This window comes from Rousettus aegyptiacus, unplaced genomic scaffold (assembly GCF_014176215.1).
Source record: "Rousettus aegyptiacus isolate mRouAeg1 unplaced genomic scaffold, mRouAeg1.p scaffold_m13_p_14, whole genome shotgun sequence".
Lineage (NCBI taxonomy): Eukaryota > Metazoa > Chordata > Mammalia > Chiroptera > Pteropodidae > Rousettus > Rousettus aegyptiacus.
Window position 1 is genome coordinate 12,694,229 of NW_023416289.1, and position 25,071 is coordinate 12,719,299.

Sequence of the window (25,071 nt, forward strand, 5' to 3'; positions counted from 1 at the left end):
ACTCCCAGCGTGCCTACCTGGTTGCCACTTCATATTCATCAGTACAGCAAAAGTCTTTATTTTTGCCTCTCATGATTCCAAACGAGCAACTCACTTCAAGGGAAGAGCTGCAGGAAGAATCCTGAAGAACTCCAGAACTTCCCACATTATGCTATACATAGTTATTAATGAAGATACAGGTGACTTTCATGCTTCTCAAAATCTTTTCTTCCAGAACACCTGAGGATTACAGAGCTAACAACTTCTACTTTAAAATTAAAAAAATGCTTAAATATTAAAGAAAAATAAATGTAGTCAGGGCGAGAAAAGGAAAACAATATCTTTATTGTGTGTAGTTCTAACAAACATTCACTATGAGCACATTCCAGCAGAAAGAGACAAAGATCTTTGTTCAAAATATGCTGAAATGAAGTAGGTAAACAAACTCCATTATTGAATACATAAAAGGAATGTTAATATTACTCATTCACAGTCAAGGGTGAAGTAAAAAGAAAGGAAGTTAAATAACCATAGTAGTATTTCGCCAAAATAACAAATGTAGAATATAAATGCGGGCAAAGAGCAGCTCGTAAAACTCACGAGTAAGATGCTAGATGGAGGGTAGGTCACTTAACTACCTCTGCTTCTTGGAACTTCCTTCTGAGATCACCCCACAAATTCTAAACCAGGCTCTTTCAGAGCACAACAGCCGGATGTGACCAAACTTCTCATTACTTTTGTGATATTTGGCAACCGAATGAGATAGTTCAAAAAGAATCAATTTCTTGTTGAGAAAAGACATGTCTAAATTCATTTCTCCTGGGGAAGGAAGTAATGAACATTAACATTCTGCATTTTAATCTCCTACAATAGGATTTAACCAGCTAGCTAACACTTGAGATATTCAGCACTAGATACCATGAGTAATGATATACCTGGCCTGTAAAGCATTTTTCATTGCTCCACGTCAGAATTTCATGAGTCTAAGCTCAGCCAAGCTCTTATGTCACAACATATGCATTTATGACAACTGCTCAGAGAACTTTACAGGCCCAAATTATAGGTCCCAATGGATTTTTGTTTCTGCTTAAGTGGTCACATAAGAACACAATATCAACTCTATTCCCATTACTTTCTTGTCTTTACAAATGTAGAAGCCATTTGGAAACCAAAGAGGAGCTAAGAAAATTTGGAGACCCGGCACTGACATCCCTATTTTGGTGGCATAAATTTTCGCTCATCAACTCCTCTTGTGGTCTCCAGTCATTACGTGTACAGTATGGTGTGCAGCAGCAGGGATTCTTCCCTGGAAATAAACAACCAAACACCCCAGAGACCAGTTTTGGGGGGCATGGTCAGCCAACAGAGCCCAGCTTCACTTACTCTGGAGGGGTTTTCATGACCTATCAATGTTGAGACTGTCAAAAATTTGAGTCTACCTACCTACCTCTTAAAACAAAAGTCCTTTTTGATGGATTTGGCTATCATACTGTTAATTTATTGTTTAGAAAAACCTCTGCAAACTCTCACAGAAGCTCTTTTACCTGGCTGTTTATGTAGGCAGCGGAATAATAGTAAATGGACCCAAAAGTGGTTTTTATAATATAAAGTGACATCACATCATTAGCAGTAGGTCAAAAGTAGCCCTGGGATTGGATGAATTTCATGGATGGTAGAGACAAAATCTAAAAATCTTTTCCTCTGGCTCTGAGTAAAAACAAGTCCAGACATAAACAGGAAAAAATAACCAATGTGAAATAGAAAAACACACCTTTGCATTGGTGTTTATGCTAAAAATATTATCAAAAACACCAATTTTATTTAAGACTATTGTTCTCTAATGTTTCTTAAAAGCCAGATGTTTTTCATTCAATTTTGGAGACTGCCAATACACTTTTGATTGATCCAAATTATCTTCTGGCTTAGTTTGAGGCCTCAATATTCCCCTTCCAGCTCAATGCTCCTTTGTTCTTTACTTCTACCCCAATGTAGCTGTAATCATGCAACCTATATTATAGCAATTATACCAATTCTTATTCAAGGCAACCCTTCCTTGCCTTCAGATGAAGGAGCATCAATAGTCACACCGCTTTTGCTACACAACAACCAAAGTATTTTTTTCCAGTAAAGTATCTTAAAGTGGCATCATATAACACATACAAAACATTTTCTAATGATAAAAAGTTTAACTATACCCCTACCCCTCATATATAAAAGTCATCCGGAAATCAAAAAAAAAAAAAAATTACTCCATAAGGTCATATCCAAGCATGCAAGTACAAAGGTAATATTATTTTGATGAATTCTGAATTCACTCAACTGCTATATCACAGGATACAAGACCTGAGTTGAACTTTTTCTTAAATAGTTTGCATGGGCAACTGGTTTGCTGGGCAGTTTCCTGTCTTGTCAAGTCCCTGGCAAGCAGGAAGTGGGGAGGAGACACGGAGGAGTGAACATGGTCTTTCTTGAACCACAATGCTCCCTGCTGCATATGACAATGGCTCAGAGGCAGACTGGTAATCGTCAAAGGAAGGGGAGAAAAATCACCACAGTTGTTAACAGAAAACAGCCAGAGTACTAGCTCCTCAGGTACTTCCACAGGGGAAAAAAAAGTAAAGGCAAATATGCCAAAGAAATTCCTGAACCAAGGAGAAACAGTAACATAATTCTAAGTAATAACCTACTCCTTGATGAAACACTCATTGAGGAAAAAAAAAATACCAGCTTTTTTTTTTTTTATTCAGAAGAAAAAAGACAAAACCACAAATTGGAGTCATGGAGGTAAAAAACATAAAATAGAAAACATTCTTTTGTCATTAACCGCACCTTTCAAATGCCACTTGACTATGCAACTTATTTTACAAGGCAAAAAGAAGATCAAATACTGTATGTCTAATTCTAATCAATTTGATGTCCCTTACTACTTTTGTTAAAATGGCAAATAAAAACTGTGCCAATCAATAAACAAAAAAGCAGTAAAAATCCCTGGTAAACCCCAACAGACATAAGCACAAATTTACATTTTACTAATATAAGATGACTGGGAGGAAAAAAAAAAAAAAGATGGCTAGAAACGGGCGCCAAAACAAAAAGTAAATGATGGAGTCTTTGGTGCTTTTTCTAAACTCTTGCCCTATAGTAGTATTTCTCAATATTTTTCAAAAGAAAGATTGCTATGAATTCACTCTTTCATCCTAATTCATCTCTCCCTTTCCCTGTTCTCCATTCCAAGAAATAAAAAGGAAGCATCTCTGTCCAGCACCACCTGGTGGACTTAGCAGGTGGCTAGAGTTACCTGTTACACTAGCTTAGGAGGATGGAGATAATCACATAATTCTTTCTAGTTTTACCAAATATAAACAAGGAACAAGACCATTTGGCAGTTGTGTTTTACATCATAGGTATGCAACTTTACTTCATGAAGTAAACCCCTTATGACAAATAACAGAATTAAGTCAGAATTAAAAAATACTAATATTTACTTTGAAAAAAGAAAAGCTTCAAAACCAGAATGTGCTGCCATGTTAAGAACGTCTAATGTGCAAAATATTGGAAAGCAGGCATTTTTACCAAATGGCAATGTCACTAGGACAAATGGATTGCCATTATTAACAGAAAACTTTGTAATATAAAGGTGTTCATGGAAACACTCTCAAGGATTCAGAACAATGAGCAGGTGCTTTTAGAGTAAGGCTCTGAGAAAGAAGGGCACTGTCCCCAGGTCTGAGGTGGATATCTGGCCAACCATCTGGGCTCCAAGAGGGAAGAATACGAGTGGCAGGATTCGAGAACAGGGCACCGCTGTGGCCTCCAAACATGTCTCTAGTTTTCACTCCCAAGTGGATATGCTTTCCAGACTTCAACAAGGCCTCCTCAGGAGGATTTGCTTTCTGATGGGTAGTAGTAACGGTACAAGAAACCTAAGATGATAGCGCCTATGATGGGGAAAATCCAATACGACCAGCAACTAGAAGTTGGGGGGAAAAAAAGCAATAAAATAGTGAACATTTTATAACAAATGTTTCCTATCTTTCAGCACCCTTATTTTAATATTTTTATGAGCAAAGAGTTTCAATTTACTGCTTTAATCACACAGTAATCAGAGAAGAACAAACATTTAAATTGGAGTAAAACATTAAGTGATAATTTTTAAAAGATTAAAAACAGAATGTATAGTATGACACCAAAAAATATATATATACACCCGCCAACATATGTGTTTTTACAAAGGCATATAGTAGTTCTTTCTGGGTTATGGAATTATAGATAGTTTAAATTTTTCTTCTTTGTGCTTTGTTTTTCACATGTTCTACAATTAACATTCTTAAACCAAAAAAAAAAGAAAAAGAAAAAGAAAAAAAAAGCCACCACTATACATATATAATTGTAAAATGAGAAGCAATAATATCTAACACAACTATTGGCAATATATCTGCCTCACGTGTATTTTTTAAATTTAATCCTCACAAAAACTCTATGAAATAGGTTCTACTATTATATATATTTTATACAAAGCTTTACATCCAAAAATCACAAAGTGAAGTTAGTGAGTGAAGCAGTCTGATTCCAAACCTACCTTCTTAATTTCTAGTTAAATAAGAATGAACACAAAGACAGACAGGCAGGCACACGTGTGCACACACACATATACACACACAGAGAATATGTTGATAGTTCTAATAAAGTTAGGTAAATGGCAGGCGGCTTTAAAAGTCCTGTAAGAGACTTTCCTTAGGAGTTTCAGAACGTCATCATTCTCCTTGAAATAATTCTTCTCCAATGGAGCTTATTAGCACTGCTAGTTTTAAGGTATAATTCTTCCGTGATCCAAATGACTAGGCTGCCCCTCTACTTAAGACATACGCAGCCTTGGTATTAAAAGGTTTTCAAGCCAATAAAGCCAGCTGAGGTTTAATAATAAAAATGATTCTTTTTGCCTAAACATGCTTAGCACTTTGTACATTTAAGTATGGGAAAAGCTGCTCTGGACAAGTTTAGAGTATCAGACAGGTAGCTTTGTTTAGAAAAAAAGAAAAGAAAAAGAAAAAGCGAGTTGGCATGTACAACAGTAATGTGACACATGGGAGCTTGGAAGTAATCTCCCCATAGTCATGAACTCAGAAATCTTGGAACAACCACAAGAGACAAGAGAGTTCAAAAGCAAGATCCTTAAGAAAGCAATGAAGAAAAATTCTTGAGTACAAAAGGCTGAGAATGGGTGACCACCAATCCTCACATAATCCTTCATGATACTTAACTGCCACTGAGAACAAGACCAGAGAAAATGCATTTATACTGCACCAAAGGAGATTTAGGTTCAACAACAACTTCCTGGCCATAGGACAAAAGGACTCTCTTCTTGGAGGGCTCATCCAGGTTATTGCATGTAGTTGCAACTCATTTATTTTTATTGCTTTGTAGTAGTCTACTGTATGAATATACCAGAATGAATTCATTCATTTTATTAATGAATGGTAATTTGGGTTATTTCTCATGTTTTAAGAGCTTGAATAATGCTGCTATAAATGTTTTTGTAGTGCTTCCTGGTATACTTGTGCGCACATTTCCCACGTACATCCCTAGAAATAGAATTGCTGGGTGAAGTTATTCATATTGTCAAGTTTACTAGACAATGTCAAACTGTTTTTCAAAGTGACTGTACCCATTTATATTACCCTAAGAGGGCCTAAGAATCTTGGTTATCTACTTCTTAAACAACTCCTCTGATTTCTAGAATTTTTAAATTTTGCCAATCTGCTAAGTGTGAAATACACCCTATGATTTTAATTTGCATCTTTCTGATGACAAAAGAAATTAAACCTCTTTTTCATAGGCTTATATTTGTTTCCTTAAGATGCGTAAGTCTTTTTCTCATATTCTACTGTTTTTAAATTGATTTGTAAGAATTCTTTACGTATTTTGCTTTATAATTTTTAATCGGTTTTATCTGTCGCATAAGTCTATTGCAAGCTTGTGGTTTGTGTTTTCAAATTATTTATGAAGCACCTGGCTGAGCATGAAATAAGTTCCTAATACTAAGGGAGCTGAATTTACTAACAGTTTCCTTCAAGTTTTCATTTTTCTAATATTCTGTCCATCACCTCAAATTAAAAAAGACATGATACTTTCTTTTATGGTGAAAAAAGACACATTTTCTCTCTCTGAATTGCATTAAGTGAGACATCAGAAAGATAAAATAGAGAGTTCCATATAATCTCTAGAAAGATTTGCACAAGCCAAGGATTCCACAGTCATCTCAAGGATTCCACAGTCATCTCAAGTAGATTCCACAGTCACTGATATTACTGCAAAAGACATTTTGTAAGTAAACCTTTGAGAAAACTCAAATTCTTGAATATGACTGCAATATATAATTTTTTCTTCTGCAAAACAATAATAGCACCTACCTTACAGAGTAGTTGTGAGGATTAAATGACATTTAAGTGGAAGTTGCTTAGTTGAGCTGAGCTGAGCTGCAGAGACTGGGCTTGACTTAATAGTTGTTACTTGTCCATGCATACTAACCTTTTACTGAGCGTGACTCTAATTTATGTCACAAGATTTAAAAATTACTCAAGGCATGAACTTTTGAGATTACTCAAAATGATTAAAACTGTAAAAATTAATTTTGCTAAACTAAGGAACTACTGAATTCACAGTAATTTTGGCCAAAAAAGAATTAGCTGTCAAACTGTACCCTTAAGTTATGTCATACATGTATTTTTATGAAAGAACCTTTTTAAATTATTTGTTCATTTGTTTTTCATTATAGTGACACGGGTTAACGAAATCCAGTAAGTTTCAAGTATACAATTTAGCAGTAAGGCATACACATACACACACACACACACACACACACACACACAGAGATATTGCATTGTGTGTTCACCATCCATACTTAGATTTCTTTTTGTCACCACATATTTGACCCTTTTTACCCCATCTACCCCCTCACCCCATGGAAGAACCTCTTGCCAGACATTATGTTGAGTATAAGAAAGTGTGTTAAGGGAATACCAACCTTTTGTGTGTGCTATCTTTCGAAGGGTCCTGAAGAAGATGCATATTAAAAAATGACAAAAAGAATGAAGATTAACACAGTACATAAATCTTGGATATCTACATAAAATTTGTAGCTAATAGCAGAACTTCATCTTTCATGCAATTTGATGTTTACAAATCTATACATGATGGGAGTGCCAAGAATTCTATTTCTGATAATATACTGATATTTCCTAGTGAAGAACCACTAATAAAAGCAGAGAGAAAGCATCTAAACATTTTTTAGATGTAAAAAATAATGCTATTGAAACAAACTATATTGAAATGAACTAATTTGCAGTCACAATGATATGCCTGTTTCAGCTGGGCTTGCCACTGGCAGTAGCTAAGATTACATTTTCTGAAAACATTCTGAATAAAAATTCTTTTCTTATAATTTGTAGATTAACTATGAAATGCTCTAGAGCATGCCAATGATTGTTTTGTGGCCTATAGAAATGAACTGGATTACTCTCTGAAATCATAATAATTATAATTAGTGACCTGAGGGCTTATTTCACAATGAAAAGGGGAAGAATGGAGTGAAGAAAAGGAAAATACCAAAATCTTAAAAACAAAATTTTGGCAATAAAAAGTAAGCAAGTACTGATATATGCTATAACGTGGAAAATTCTTGAAAATGTTATGCTAGTGAAAGAAATCAGATACAAAAGACCACATATTATAAATCCATTTGTATGAAATGTTCAGAATAAATAAATTTAGAGGCAGAAAACAGAGCACTAGTTCCCTAGGACTCAGGGGAAGAAGAGTTGGAGGAAAACTGAAAATGACTGCTAATGGTTTAGGGTTTCTTTTTGGAACGATGAAAATATTTCAAAATTAACTGATTATGGTTGTGCAGCTCTGTGAATATACGAAAAACTCTTGGCTTATACATCTTAAGTAGAAAGATGGATGGGATCTGAATTGTATCTTAATAAAGCTGTTACTAATTTTTTAAATTCAAATTAAGTAAATATCAAATAAAGTTATTGATTCTATTAACTAACTGTACAGTACAAAAGGCCTGCTAACTTACTGCCAGAGGACAATAACCCATTAACATAGGTTACTGCTGCCTAAAATATCATCTTGGCCAATATGTAAAAGTATTCCAGGGTGTGAGCACAGAATATTAACTCTGTTTAACCACCATTTTCAATAATCTCCAAGCATTTCCAAAAACCTTACATATTGGCCTAGATACTTTAGAACAGACCATGAAATGAGTTTTAATTTCATATATCCAAAATACTGTCATGCAAATGAATACATGCCCCAAACCTGAAAGAAATTAGCCTATAGGCAAGTAAAACTTCTAATCAAAAGTTTTAGATAAACCATATTAATATGCTGCTACTCTTCCTTGAGACCTTGATGATTACCGTTACCTGAGACATATCTACCATAATAGTATTAATTCCACGTTTAGGAATATGTCCTAATTAAAACATGTCAGAGGTCAATCTTTGAGAAATATAAGTGTTTTACAGATTTGGAAAGCGGTGGTAGTGGTAGTGATGATGGTGTGTGCGACAAATTATTTTATAATGTTGCCTATAGTAGGCAAGAAATAATTGAATTACATCAAGAAAAGTCCATGGTCTTATATGCTTTATCCACATATACACAAATGATTTAAAGAACAAAAAACACAGAGCTAGTATTTTTTTTAAAAAAATGGGATAATTTGAAAGGTTTACATGAACACACTATGGAGTTTACATATGTGTATTATGAAGTTTAATCTGTAATCACATTAAAAGCCAGATATATAGTTCATATAGATGGATTCTCTAGATTTCAAAGCTTTCAACTGCTTTTACGACCAAAAGCCCTGGATGTGTGCTAACCATAGACAATGTAGTGAACAAACTGAGAGAAGAGAGACAGACGGAGAGAGATCAGAGAGAATCGAGACCAAAAAATGCTGAAATTTTAATAGTTTCTAATAAGCAATAAAAAATTAAAACATACATTTTTTTTTTTTAACTAAGTATTTCAACCTCTATTTTAAGATCAATCCATCCGTCTCCAGAGGCAAAAAGACCAACTTCCTTAAAACAATGCAGTGAAGAGACAAGAAAGCAGCACATCCTCTCTTTTGGATACTGACAGCCAAGTAAATGCCAAACTACAGTGACTCCACTTTTAATCAACTATAATGAAAGAGTTATTTAAGACACTGCTCTTAGTAGCCAAGTACCTCAGCCAAGTACAGAAAAAAGCCAAATAAGTTATTTTTAAATTTACAGTATTAAAAAGGAAAAAGTTCTGTTAACACAAAACCTTCCTTTACCTCTACCCTTCTGTCCTCTCTGTACACAGTTCCCCAATGCTTATTTTCACTCCAAAGCCCTGGGCTGAATCTAACAGATGTTTAAGTGAAATTCCTACAGTTTATGACTGACTTTCACTTATCCCTTTGGGTGTTCAGGCATATCTGGCTGGTTATGTTCTTGCCCACGTTTTAATTTACACGCAAGATTCTTGGTCAAGAGAACAGTGACTACACTCAATCTTTGACATGGAAAATAGTAACTGCAGTACTATCCGATTTTAGTTAGAGGACAGCAGCTCGAATCCAGAGTTTTAGCAAAAGCCTTACCAAGTAATTAATATGTATGTTTCTTTATTCTCCAAGGAGTTTGGAATACATTTCCAAATAACCAAACTGTTTTAAGTCTACTCTGCTTTTAGTCCAAAATTAACAGAAATTAACTGTTTACATAAATTGGTTCCTAAAGTTCAAGGTTCATTAAAAGCTTTAATTCCCTCATAAAATAAATAATATATTAATAAACATATAAATACTAAATCTGAACTTTGTAGAATAAAAGAAAATAATATATCATAACTTCCAAGTAAACTTTTCATAAAATGGCTCATAACCAAAATTATGTCTAAGACCTTCCAGCTTGATGCTAAATCAATTTCCTCACTTATAAAATGAAAGGCTCAGACAAGATGAACTTGAATTCTAAAGTCATATTTGACTAATTTAAAGTCATATTTGACCCAAGGGAATTTTAGCAAAACCTACAAAAACAGCTTTCTAAAAGTTAGAGAGAAGGAAATGCTATTCTCCCATGTCTAAAAGACTGAAGGAACACTACCATGTGTAGATTTTTCTATCCTGAACCAGGCATATAAAGATGTGTTTTTCTAGATATTATTCTGAGAGGCACTGTGCCATGAGTACTGACCCTCTTTAATACTGTTAAAAGAATAATAAATAAATGTCATAATTGGCAAATATATGGGAGGGAACTTGGGGCCAGGAGGTATGGTTTCACTATGGAACCCTGTTTATAGAAAACAAGGGAGAACATATGTTTGAAAATGGTGTTACTTGGTCACTAGGACATAAACACAGGAAACAATGTGCCAGAATTATGATTACGGTGCTTAAAATATATAGACATGTCATTATAAAAGTACCTTCAGCCTAAATAGTTTATATTTAGACTTTCAAAGGTTTAAATGAAAAGAGAAATACATTATAATGTATATAAGGAACTTATGTTTCAATTCCTAAATTGTATGTTTGCTATTCCAAGAGGATTCAAGTAATTAAAATTAGAAAAAGTGGACTTTAAGCCACAGGACACCTTAAGTAAATTTAATGAATATTTGGGTGGTCTGGTACTTTTTACAGCTTTTTATTTAGAACATGTTGGTATCCATGTGGCCAGTAACTTATGAAAACAATGTGAGAACTTTTGGTTTCAAACATTACTGGAAAGGATTTTTCTCCCATAATACAATGGACTTTAATAACATGATCTATCACCATATGAATTTTAGTATCAGATTCATCTTATGACCTGAAAAGTTTGAGTATTGAAAGTACATGATTTCAACATTTTATAGTCTCAACTATGACACAGCCATGTGGTATGAATCTTGAGGACAGCCTTCTCATGAAGGCTCCAATGTACTAAAATTTCTTTCTGGATGAGAATACAGTTTAACAATTACTGTCTTGTAAAGGATATATTCCTAGAGTCAGCCCAGTCACGAAAAAAATATTTCCCTAAAAATAAGGGCAAAATTTAAGGATGAAAAGTATCCTCTAAAATAAATTTCTATATGACTCTCTCAAGAACCCATTATGATATAATATATGACATCACTGAAGAAAAAAATTAAAACGCTAATAAAATGATTTTTCTGGGACCTAAGAAATGAAAAACTCATTATAACATTGAAGGGCTAATTTAAAAAGAATGTTACCTTGTCCTTCTGACACCAAAACAACATTTCTAAATAGAGCATTTACAAGACATTAACCCTTGAGATCTCTCAGCAAGGGTATTTTGTCTTTCAAGATAATTTTGCCATTACATTCTATGCTTTATATCAGATGATTATATTACAAAATATAAATGTTAGATAAAAACAGGGAACAAAGAAGTAACCTGACAAAACTCTTCAATAAATGGCAATCACCACTCATCTAAACTGACTCCTCATTCCAAACTTTAATAATTGAATTGTAATTATGACATTAAATGATTCCTAAAAGGAAATTTTTACCATATAATCAACGACATTACATAATTATAAACAATGTATTCTTTTTAGTTTCTCTCTCATAAGAAAAGGTAAACTGAATGTTACATATGTATAATATATTATGTATGTGTAATAGAAAACTATAACAAAAGTAGCATCTAGGAGGAGAAAATGTCTCTACCTTTAAATGTTAACATACAGATTGCTTCTAACATGTGAAATTTATTAGATTTCAAAAGTTAAACTGAAGTTTTAGAATAAATTTAGAAAATAGGTTAAGCCTTTAGGGAGACAATCTTATCTGTTTTTTAAAAACCATAACAAATCCTGTTGTTGTTCGTTTTCTGTTTGGGGTGGGGAGTGAAGGAGTTTCAAGTAGGGAAGAGATATGGAGCTGCGGAAGGAGGAGAAGAGAAGTAGAGAAATAAAGGAATGGAGGAGAAGGAAAAGGAAAATGAAAACTGTCCCACAGGCAGAAGACACATCTTAATTAGGCTTAAAAAAAAAAAAATCACTTCTTCACAGAGGTTCAGAAACCCTTACCCAAAAGAAGTATTAATGAAATAAATTTTATATCCATGTCTTCATGGTGAACATTTAAACCAGAGACAAAAAAATTTTAAAAACAGACACCTATAAGAAGTTCCTATTTAAAACCTCTGTAAGAAGTAAATCTGAGGGATCAAGAGTTTCTTTTTGGAACTGAAAGTAGGTTAAACTACAGCTCTATGACAGCCTATGTAGGTGGTCCTGAAACTGTTCCAAAAGGCTTTGCTTGCCTGATCTGCCTGAAGTGCGGCAGTGTGACTGCAAACACTCCGTCGCCAGACTCTCTACTTATTGGAGGCTGTGCTTTGGGTACAACATTCATGAGGAAAACGAGCCTTGAAAACACTGCCTTTAATCACTGTTCAACCCAGGCAGGGGCCAAACTGCATTTGGAGACTTCTGAATTATTACAGAATTTGGTGAGCTGAAAGGGTTTCTTTTTATTTATTTCTTACCAAAAGAACAAGACTCAATGGTTTTAACTTAGCTGAGACATCTCTAGTTCTTTGGCCTATGGAAGGCAGGCAGTGCTTTTCACAGAGGAGATTAAAGTTCCCTACATTTTCAAATGAAAAGACAGACATTTCATTCAGCAAAAAGTCTGGTGCTTGGCTGCCTGGGTCACTTTAAATGCAGATTCCCAAGTCCCACCTCCACAGATTATGAATAGTAGTAACAGAAGCCCAAGAAATATATATTTCATACCATGCTAAGGGATTCCAATATAGGCGGCACAAGAAGCAGAATTTCAAGATCATCACTCTCCATTCCTAAGAAGGGCCCTATGTACACACTGTGTTACCAGGGAAGAAAAGCAGCAACAAGAAGCAATTCGTAGACTTCTAGACATTATAATTCCACAAATATGTTTCCTATTATTTTAACATAAAGGGTACTCTCATGGTTGCTGTACAGAAGGAGGTTATGGCCCCCAGATACAAGATGCATCTCCCGTACAAATGGAAATATCCCTTGAATCAAATGTTGACCTCTGAAAGCAAAGTGTTCCAGACATGTTCAATAAACAAGGCCAAGTTTAGTTCAAATTTTCCCTTAATTAAACAAGTGAGGATTCTAGAGTGGATAGTACAATGTTAGGAGGGGAGGACAAAACAAACTGACAGTGCTCACAAAGCACTTAAAGAACCATTTCGGCCCCCTTCATTAACAATTCATCAGTTCAGAGCAGCAGTGTAGCAAGACAGAAGTTAATTTACACAAACACTCGATTGCAGAGCAATAGATGGCAGTCAAGCAATGTCATGTTGCAAGAATTCTTGCGTCTAGGCCAACTTTAACTGTTGTGTCAAACATGTTCAATAATTTCAGCTCGACGAGGAAAGGGAAGCAAGAAGCCAGAAGGAGGAAAAGGGGAAGGAACATCACCTCCATAATGTTCTAGGCAGCAACTAAATTGCTGTCCCTTTAAATCAGAGGGTAGCATAATAGCTGTTTGAAGGACAGAGGTCAAGGAAAATTGTGAGGGAATAAGGGAGATGAACTATCCAGCTTGTGGAAAGCAAAAAGGCTTTCATGTTTTCCTCCTGGTACATCATGCAGTGCACATGCAGGTTTTCAGATATTTAATCTTTTGTTTCTGCTGTATCACTGAGTAGATGGGAAAGGTGTAGGCCCATTTGAGCCAGATGATAAAAGAATTAAATCTGGAAAACAGGGACAGAAAGTCCTGCTCTAGTCAATTACTTCAGTTCAGAACTCCTTCTAAGACCTCTAAGAGAAAATCGACATTCTGATTCTTCTTCCAACACAGAAGCAATTCTTATCGCCTGTACTATTCGATCTTAGAATAAACACTTTTCTACAACTGAACTCATAAACTAATTTCTTTCAAAAACCATATGGGGCATGGCTTTGGAGATTCAATTTTTTAAAAAGCAAAGAAAAGCATGAGCAAAATGTTTCCTACTGCTTAAGACTCAGCTATTCTTTTTTCCTGAGATGGTACTGAGTCCGAATTCCTGAAAAATAGGATTTTTGCTTGGGGTGGGGAGTAAGTAAACACTTCTCTTGCTAAGATAATTTTTAAATAATTCTAATTCGAGTAAATAGAAATGTAAACACTTGAAGCACACAAGAGGAACAGATGACTTCTTACCTTGCGACCACTTTCAGGTTTAAGATCATCCTGTTGAAAAAAGAAAAACCATATTTTAAGACATAGCTAAATGAACTCTCACTATGTGTTTATTTCCAACCTTGGAACCTGAGACTACATTCTGGTCGTAGTGAACTCCCTGAGAGATGTCAAGGTCTGTAGAAGGGTACTCTCCCCCAGCTCCAACCCCATCCCCAACTCTGAGCATTTCAGGGTCCCTTGTTAGAAGGCTATGGTTTAAAAAGTCCATAGTTACCATCTTTCTAAAGGAATTTGGAAGAACTACCAAATGACTATATTAGGTAGAAATGTTATTAACTGCATTACAAATATCAATCAATTAATTTAAAAAAAATCCAAAATCAGTTTCCTTAGCTTTTAGAGATACTACATGTGTTGCTTTACAAACAAGAAGCTCTATCTTAGCACACAGTAAGGCTACATGACTTTGGAGAAAATTTAGCCTGATGGCTAGGTTGAACGAATTTCCATGGCTCTGTGGCTGCTGGGGAGCTTCCCACTCCAGAGGCACTCCTAGCTCAGTTCATCCTTACCGGATGCACATCGCCAATGTAGTACTGCTTTAGCATTTCTCTGGCATCAGAGGAGTGGCCTACGTCTTCAAAGCTTTCACTTGCATCTGCACCAGCTTGTTCCAGCAGAACCTCTTCTCCGCCAGGATGCTACGAGAAAAAGATATTTACTGAACAGGGCACGCTCTGGAAAGCAAACCAACATAAGTTACTTTCCCCTCCCCTCTCTTCTATTTTCTCCCTTTAATGCAAGGATTGGAACCAACTGATGTCATACGCCACCTGATAGGATGCAGAGAACACAACATAACTTCTGTGATATTCTGGCCCAAAACGCACAACATGGGTATAATTCTGAGGACACCTGGGGCAACTGCAAATTGACAGTCTACAAAATGACTGACCTGTGATCTCTAAAAATATCAAGGTCATAAAAGCCAAGGACAGACTGAAGAATTATTCCAGACTGAAGAAGGCTAGAGAGACAAGACAACTGGGGACAACATGTGCTCCCGTGGTTGATTTCTTTTGCCAACATTATTGAAACAGCTACAGAAACCTGAATGCAGACTCTGGGCAAAGGATGTATGAAATCCTTTATCCTATTGTTGCAACTTTTCTGTAAGTTTGAAATGGTTTCAAAAGAAGTTAAATAAATAATATCAAAATAACTACTATATCTAGGAAGTAAATTTTTTCTATAACTTACAAGTTATAGAAAGTTATGACCTTGGACGAGTTATCAAAAAATTGAGGTATTTTTGCTTATTGGTAAAATGGAGATAACTAGTACCTATCTTAACTTCGTATACTGTGCTATCATCTACGATTTTAAAAAGATACACATATGTCCACACATGCATAAAATCTCCATGGAAACACTGCAGGGAACATGGTGGCTGGCAGACAGGGGAGTGGGAAGACTTTAAACTACATACTCTTTTGAAACTGTTTTACCAAGTAAAGTTATTACCTACTCAGAAAATAATTCTTTTTTAAAGCTACATGTAGCAAGTCCCTTACCTAAACATTCATTCAATAAACACTTAAAACTAGTAAATTTACAATTATTTGACATGTCAAATTTGCATTTCTGAAATATCAAGCAATACTTTTATATAGTTCCTTTTTATAACCTTTTAAGCATGACTAAGATGATCATCCTGTCTTACAGATGAATTCAACTGAAGCACAAAAACTCTTAACTGTCATCTCCCAGTTATGTAGCTTGTCTAGGAGCTCACTGAAGATAAGAATTTCTGTTTTGTCTCCTAAATGGTCTCCAGCCAGTGGGTGGGCCTTCCATTCCAGAATTTAAGCATGCGGTTTTATAGCAAGATTAAGATAGCCGCCGATTATGTTATTACACCTAAAAACTCTCAGCTATGTTAAGCCATTAGTTTTGGAACTGTGTCCCATTTTCCTCTTTGCACCTAAGCGATGGTTTTATTCTTTATGACATATCCCAACTATTAGGTTGCCTTTCAAAACAAAGGATAACAAAACTTCTGAGATATTTCAGGGGATGGTTGGATTTATGACTTCCTACCCAGCTTTTTCTATGACCAAATATTTCATTTTCATCCATCTCTTACCACTTATAAACAAATTATAACAGAAATAAGTACAATTAACATTTTAGGGTGTAAAATTCCATTGTTTTCTCAAAATATTCATTCAATCATTTCAAACATTATTCTATGCTTTTAATTTAGTATTTACTATTTTAAGTACTAGGCAGTGATAAATAAAGGTTTGTTTTTACAAAAGTGAATCATACAGTAAATACTGTTTTATAGCCTACATTTTTTAATGAGGCAAGAGGGGCAGGGTCAAAAAAAAAAAAAAAACCCTACATTTAGTGGCCCTCACTCTAAAATATGGTCTTAACAGATGGTTTAGAGAGAACATGCAAAAAAAGATTTCAAAGACTCCTTGGTTCCCATTTTAGAATTCTATAAACCAGATATTCTTATTTAAAATCAAATGTAGCCCCCAAGAGGCAGTGCACTTAGGCCTGAGGCCACAGTAGAGCCTGAACCAGTCCTGGACTAGATAATTCCCAGGCTGAGGGCCAGGAGGCCCTGAGGAGAGCCTCCCAAAAAAGCCCAGTGCCTGTGGAAGAAGCCCTGGAGCCTTCGCCTGGCTGGCTCTCAGTGAAGACACCTGCGCGGGAGCTGCTCAATTCCATAAGGTTCTGAGTGGTTCTGTCCATCTTTCTCATCACCTTTGTGGGAATAACCCACTACTGTGTGTCCATCCTACTGCAAAGTGACAAGAAGCTCACCCTGAACCAAGTATTTGATAGGTCCTAATTCGAAGCATGGTAAGAGAAAATGGAAATTATATTCTCAAATAGTCCTTTTGACAACCCAAAGGACAGATTTTTACAAAAAAAAGGGGGAACAGTACCACCTTCTATAACTGATGCCACTATGCACACAGACATTATGAAAGGGAATGTAACAAATGTCCTCCCTATGATACTTATTAATGGATGGATGAACACATTCTCAGGCTTTGTCATAACCAGTCTTATTTCCACTGACCTTATTTTAAGCCTATGCTACAGCAAGTCGCAGGGTGCCATTTCTGTATCAAGAGGTAGATATAATTTGCATACTGAGTACTGTAATCAAAAACAAATGACTCTTGATTCTACAAATTACATCCTCTGGTTCCTCTTTAACAGACAAATCAAATGTAAAAAGTAAAAATGGGGAAGTCAAAATAAGATCTGTGTACTACACCAATGTCAATATCCTGTTTGTGATATTGTACTCATTCTGTAAAATGTTACCATTTGGGGGGAAAAACAGGTAAAAGGTACAAGGAATCTATTATTATTAGTAGTAGTAGTAGTAGTAGTAGTAGTAGTAGTAGTATTTTAGGCAAGACAACCCTTGGTTGACATCACAGATTGCAAGGACCTTGATAGTTTACAATCCCTTATGTTTTTCATTTTTTATGCCTACAGCACCTGGTCTTCCTAGGTGGTCTCCGAGACAAGTATTAACCAAGTCTGACCCTGCTTAGCTTCCAAGATCAGATGGGATTGGGCTTGTAGAGGATGGCATGGCCATAGACTCTTATTTCTTACAACTGCATATGAATCTACAATTTTCTCAAAATTTTCAATTAAAAAATCAAATAGAATTTCTAAGTATTCAAGAGAAATGTGTATACATTTATACAAAGACACACACACACGGATCATAGCAGCATTATTTGTTATGACCCTGAACTTGAAACAACCCAGTGTCCATAAGCAGAGTATGAACAAATTGAGGGAGGGGCAATGAGGAGTTATATTCTTCATGGGTATAGAGTTCTAATTTGGGATGATGAACAAGTTCTGGAGATGGATGATAGTGATGGTTGCACAATGATGTGAGTGTCCTTAATCCATCTAAATGATATACTTAAAAATCTCGAAATGGTAACATCTATGTTACATTTTACCACAATAAAAAGAAACAAGCTAGGTTTACAAATCTATATGTCAAAAAGTTGCTTTTGTCTGGATCCCAGCAAAACAAAAGAAGACTAAAGAAATTTAGGGATTATCCTCAGCAATCTAGATTGGTTGCCTACACTATTGAAATCTATTGGACAATCATGAATTCCTTATCTTTATTAAATAAACCTAACATAAGGCAGTACATATTTCCCATTTTTTTCTAGGACCTGCTTTGCTTTTTGTAAATGTTAACTCTATGAATTTTCAAAAAAAAGGTTCTTTTGACCTGAACAGCCTCGGTGTTTTAAGGCTAATGGACTTTATTTCAGCGTATAATATCTAAGTAATTACACAATATTACAAATAAAATGTTCCAAATAAAGTATACCACAACCAAGATCATAAACTGTCAGAAGAGATGAAACAATGTGATGGATTCATTTCTACCTCGGACAAGCAATAATCAAGTGAAAAACTTTAGGCACAAAGAAAATTCTATAATGTCTTTTGTGAAGAATTTTAGTTCAACTCTCCAAAAAATATGTGGTATGGAGCAGGGGAAGCATTTTGGAATGTTTCTTTTCATTTACTTTACTATTACTGAAATGAGGACAAAAAAATTAATGTTTTAATATAGAAAATAGAAGTTACAACAAAAAATAATACTTCTAGATTACTAATTCTATAGACAGGACAGAGAACAGATGGGCAGAAAGAGAAAAATGTGAACAATGACAGTTACAGAATCAAAATCTTGTTGGGTAAAAATTACAAATTCTCTGTAGGTGTAAATTCGATACTGATGTAATAAAAATGTAACATAGATAGTTGGAAAATGAATCTAGAAACATTAAGCAAGATCGGCAGAAGCTGCAACATTAGGCCAGGTGATGAAATGAGGGACCCCCTCGCCAAACACATTTTTTTTCTCCCACCTGACTATAAGCTCCATAAGAACAGGGACCAGTTTTCTTTTTTATGGCTGGATTCCAGAACATTGCATGGCACCTGGAGCACCGCAAGGTATAGGGTACTTTGCCCTCTTTCCCTCCCACCTGTCCTCTCTCCCGCTCCTCCTCGCTGGAAGGTGCTCACTCATACCCACAGGCAAAATGAGTAAGTTAAAGCTGATTTGTTGTTCAGGGCCCCTCACCTGGATAGTGGTGGAAATTAAATTTCACCTCATCTTATTCCCAGCCTTCCCAAGGACTAACCACTTGGGACTACTCATTGAAAGATAGCACTCTTTCTATGGATTTGTTAATTGCACGAGATAGGTAAATTGCACTCTTTTGACTTGCCTTGGAGAAATCCAGTAAGAATTGTATTAGTCAAACTCTGAAGCTTTAAGGGGTTATTCTAGAGTTGCACCAAAAAAAGTCTGCATTCTCAATCTTTATGAAGGCACCCTCTACCTTGCATGACAATTACTTGTGCACAGATCTCATTCGCCTGCAAGTCTAAGGCAGTTAATTCACTTTTAAATCTCCAGAACATCTGCCATTTAAAAGTACTCAAAAGATGCTGCAGGAAAAAATAGAATTTATTTTATTAATAATAAACATAATTGCTAACATTTACTGAGCTCTTTATGCCAGATACCATGACAAAGACTTTATATGCATCATTTAAATTAACTGGCCCAACAACAACCTTGTGGAGGAGGTACTATTATCTCCATTTTACAGATGGAAAGGGCCTTTAAAGTGTGCACAACTGTTACGTTGTAAAGTAGGAAACTGAACCAGACACTTAGACTGCAGAGCCAAGACCCAGCCGTTAGAATTATATTTCATATATATATTAATTTTGCCAAGTTTCTCTTCAAAAGACACTGTTAAGAAAATGAAAAGGCAAAATACAGACTGGGAGAATACATTCGCAATGCATGTATCTGAAAAGGACTTGCACGTAGAATATATAAAGAACACTCTCAAGTCAATAATAAGAAAACAATCCAATTAAAAAATGGGCAAGACTGAACAGACATCTTAAAAAAGACATAAAAATGGCAAATCGGCCATTGTCATCAGGGAGATGCAATTAAAACCCTAATTATATACCAGTACACACCCACTAGAATGACTAAAAGTAAAATTACTGGCAAATACCATGTGTCAATGCGGACGTGGAGAAACTGGAAAACTCATGCACTAACAGGAGTGTAAAATGATATAGACATTTTAGGAAAAGGTCTGGCAGTAGCTTAAAAAGTTAAAACTCCCACACACACACTCTCACACACACACGCACATGACCCAGCAATCTTACTCCTAGATGTCCATGCAAAGATTTGTACATGAAAGTTCACAGCAGCTTTATTCATAATAGCCAAAACTGGAAACAACCGAAATGTTAATCAACAAATAAAAAAAATTTAGTATACAATGAAATAAAAAGCAATAAACAGAAACAGATTGCTGAAAACATAGAAAAGGCATAGATGAATCTCAGATACATTAAGCAGAAGATTTTAGACATGAGTACAGTTTTCTAGTGTTAGAAGTCAAATCAATGCTTGTATGAGGACAGGTGGTAGAAATGTTCTATATATTGATTATGATGGTGATTACAAATGTGAGACATTTGTCAAAACTCAATGAACTCTCTATATAAAATCTGTAAATTTCATTGTATACCCATTAGATCTCAAGAGTTTATGGAAGGAAAAAAATCTAGATAGCAAAATATTATTAACCCAAATGTTTATCGATAGGAGACTGCTTAAGTGACCCACAGAACAAAATCTATGAATAAGAATGTGTTCCAGGAACTGATGTGGAAAGATTCCTGAGACATACAACTTAAGTGAAAAAAGGCACAAACCAGTGTGTATAGCAGCGGTCTCCAACCTTTCCGGCACCAGGGACCAGTGCTCCTGTGAGCATCTAGTGCCTGATGATCTGAGGTAGAGGTGAGGTGGTGATGCTAGAGGAGCTGCAAATACAGATGAAGCTTCACTCGCAGGCCTGCAGGTTACCTCACGGTACCCATCCGCGGCCTGGGGGTTGGGGACTCCTAGTGTACAGTCTGCTACTTTCTGTGTAAAGAACAGGAGGGGCTACGTTCACTTTGCTTATGTGTGCAAAACAAAGCTCTGGAAGGATACACAAACGACAGCAGTTAACTTTGGGCAGATGAAGGCTTTTCACTATATACCTGTATGCCCTATTCAAAAAAGAAAAAAATTAACCTGAGTTCCAGAAAAAAGGTACCCATTCTAACGTCCCTATATCACATCCCCAATCCTTCCAAACTATACCTAAAATGTGAAAGAAGGTGGCTGTAAAACAGACCTAACTCCTAAGTCCCCCATCTCATCTAAGAACTGTATCCTTCCAGACCTGCAGGCCAGAAACCTTGGTGTCATCCTTGACTCTTTCTCTCACTCCTCAAATCCCATGCATCATTAAATCTTACTGGCTCTACCATCACAACACACCCAATATCTGACACTTCTCACTACCCGGCAGTTACCACCCTGGTCCAAGCCACTATCTGGGCTCCTTAATTCTGCCCTTGCCCTCCTTTAGCCTCTTCTAAACCATTTAAGTCACATCGTGTCACTCCTCTGTTCCACTGTGGTTTCCCTTCTCAGGACAAAGGTCAAAACCTGCATGTGATCTGCTCTTCCCCGATTATGCTGACTCCATCTACTGCTTTCCAACCACTACAGACTCCCTCGTTGTTCCTAAAACACATCACACATACTCCTACCCCAAAGGCCTTTGAACTTGCTTCCTCTACCAGGAATGCTCTGCCCACAAAAACCATCTCTGGCCATCATACCTGAAATTTCAACTCCTCATCCCATACACATCTATTATTCTTTTCTCTGCTTTATTTTTCTTCTGAGCACTTACCACTATCTAACATAGCATATATTTTAGTTATTTGCTCTGCTTATTATCCACTTCCCATAGACTGTAATCCCCCTGAGGGCGTAAATGTTTAATTATCCACTGTTGTATCCTCGGTACTCAGAACAGTATCTGTCACATAGCAGACACTTGATAAATATGTGAATGAGTAAATGAATGAATGAACAGGGTTAGAATGAACAAGTAAACAGAGACGGATACTAAGAACAGGTAAATAAAATGGCTAAATGCAGGTAAAGATCTGCAGTTCAAACTTCAAGGGAAGCCTTGGCACATCTGTGATGTCTCTGGCTCCATCAGCACGCGGTGAAGCGGTTTAGCAACCGCTACTCAAGATTGAGTGTTCTCTACAGATATTGAGAGTTCCTTCTAAATTCATTCTATATTCTGAATAAATCAAGAAGAAATTGGGGGAAATAAAACCACAAATGAAAAACATTATTACCAATTATGAACTACACTTTAACAAGCTACAACCCACAACTAAAACTTCTTATGACACGTATACCAAAGAACATAAGTCTAGAATTCTGAATACCATGTAGACGAAAAATCTAAATCTCAAAAAAAATCCAAATAAACAAGATCTAAACCAGACTCTTCCACTAATCAACTGCATGAGCAAAATCTCTCTGAATCTGTTTCTTGTACCCCTGTTAAAATAAGGATCACTACTATCGAAGTCACTCTCAATCAGTTATTCTGGAGATAAAATAATGGCAAAGCACTTTTAAAAGCATAAAATGTCATACAGCATATAAATGCAAGTTACTAAACTTTATAATGATAACTCACTGGCCACTAGGAAGCTTTATTAAAAAGTGTCCTTTTTAGGGAAACTTTACATTTTAAGTTTTTATAAATTTATGCATCAGGATGTAGAGATATCTCCCTAGGCCCCAGATTAACAGAAAAAATACTCGTGTATTTGCTTCAGAGAAAGACTGGAAAGGAATTTTTCCTAGTTACAATAAAGAAACTTTGTGCAAGAATTTCCAAGAAATTAACCAATTATTAATCTCCTACTCAAAATGATAGCCACCAAAATATATATGTAATATATAGTAAATATTTATATACATAAAATCTCAGAACCTAGAGATTGTGGCTGGGGATTGACCGCAAACGAGAAAGAGGGAACTTTTTAGGGTGGTGGATATGCTCTTTCTTAATTGGGGATGCGATTACATAGGTGAATACATTTGTCAAAACTCATCGAACTGTATATTTCAAATGGGCACGATTTATTGTATGTAAATTTACCTCAATAAAATTAGTTTAAACAAATTAGTCTCTTGTTTCCTTAAATTAAAAAAAAAAAATCAGTTGCACCATGGTCTCATGGAGAACTTGAGATCTAATACATCACCTTGGAGATCTAAGAGGATGACAGTACCTGAGTCAGTGGCCAGAAAAGGTCAACTCATGACCATCTAGCCTCAGTGTCAACTCAAATTAGAATAAACGCAGCATAATGGCGTTGGGGTGAGAATTTCATATTCTTTTCAAGAAAATGAAAACCAAAAATCACATTCCTTCGGGAAGCAGAGTGAGAAAAAGCAATGGTTTGGAACCCTTCAGAACTAGCTTCGAACGGTTCTATGCTATTAAGTGTGTACCCCTGAGAGTCCTCAGTCCTTGAGGCTCAGCTGCACTTTCTGCAAAATGGGGATCATAATGGCTGAGAGTTTAGCCCAGCACACAGTAAGTGCTCGATGCATGATAAGTAATACATGACATTATTTAAAGCACCAGAATTCAGTGCTGGCTGGAAATGCAAGCATACATAAACCCCCCACCCCAGTTTCCGTCTCGGAAGGTTGCATGAGGTCCCTTTCGTACGCCTTATCGCCCTTAGCCTGACTTCATTTCCTTCTACACACACCCCTAGCACCTCTCCGGGACCGACTACCCCTCATCCCAGCAGCTCCCACGGGCCGTCCACCTCCTGGGCCCAACCTCGTTAAGGAAGCGGGTGATATCGTAGACTCGCCCGTGGATCACCAGCCATATATCCTTCGGGGAGTTGCGCTTCGCCACCTCCTCCAAACGGTAATAGGTGACGGGGGTCTCCACCCCTTGCCCCTGCCCATCGCTGCCTCTTGCTTCCACAGTCGCCATCGGGCCTGAAACGCCTCTTCTCCACCGCTAACCGGTTTTCCGCTAAGTTCCTTGAGGCAGACGCCAAGCGCAGCCCTTCCCGGCTTCCGTAACCAGGGTCCCCCGCCGTCGGTGGGTTTCCTGAAACAGCCAATCACCCCTCTGAATAATTCCTGGGTCGTTTTCTTTTCACCAATGAAACGGGGATTGTTTCAAATCCCGCCCACTCCTCACCCGTTCTCAGGACGTAGGCCTGGTTCGAGGTCCAACTAACCAATCAGAATCGCACACTTCACCCAATCTTGCCTGTCAGATACCGTGATTTTGGAAAGGCGCCTAATGGAGATATGTTGACAAGTGTCACGGAGGACAGATTTCTCTTTCACTTTGGCTTACCAGCCTGCAGAGTCCTGGATGAGGGGGCCGGGTCTCCACTTTCCCGTTGCCCATCCCTTTACCTCTTGAGTCGCGCCAGGCTCGTTTTCCCCACCGCCCGCGCGGCATGTGTTCCAGCCTCCGATTCACATCATTGCTTTGCAGCCTCCTTGCAGAGACCTAGCGAATCCTGTCTTTTAAGGCTGTTTCCTCACTAGTGAAGTGGGCATGATAACCTCTACCTTACAGAGAAGTTTGGCCAATTAAATGATGGTATATCTACAGAGCTCTTGGCACGTAGTAATCAATACAGAAATGAAAAGGCGGAGTAACTGAATCTCAGTGTGCATGAGTTACCTGAGGAAGCTTTGTTAAAAATGCAGATTCCCTCCAGTTTAGACATGGAGTCTCTCCCCTTGAATCTTGGCTTGCCTTTTTACTTTGAACAATAGATTGTGGCCAAAGTGGTGCTGCGCAAGTTAGAAGTCTAGACCTCGAGAGGCCTTGAAGTTT

At 36.7% G+C, this 25,071-nt stretch overlaps 1 protein-coding gene across 2 annotated transcripts; it reads right to left on the reverse strand.

Moving 5' to 3' along the window:
- Window positions 1–301: 301 nt before the first annotated feature.
- Window positions 302–24,312, reverse strand: LOC107511927 (cytochrome b5 type B). Of its 2 annotated transcripts, XM_016146891.2 has the most exons (5): window positions 24,043–24,310; window positions 14,764–14,892; window positions 14,210–14,239; window positions 7,004–7,032; window positions 302–3,949 (listed from the first exon to the last, which is right to left on the reverse strand). In XM_016146891.2, the coding sequence occupies exons 1-5, from the start codon at window positions 24,202–24,204 to the stop codon at window positions 3,856–3,858; spliced, it is 444 nt and encodes a 147-aa protein (XP_016002377.1). In that variant the 5' UTR covers window positions 24,205–24,310; the 3' UTR covers window positions 302–3,855. The 2 variants fall into 2 exon arrangements, with proteins under 2 accessions (XP_016002377.1, XP_036087324.1); XM_036231431.1 differs by lacking the exon at window positions 7,004–7,032 and having other exon boundaries at window positions 24,043–24,312.
- Window positions 24,313–25,071: the final 759 nt, after the last annotated feature.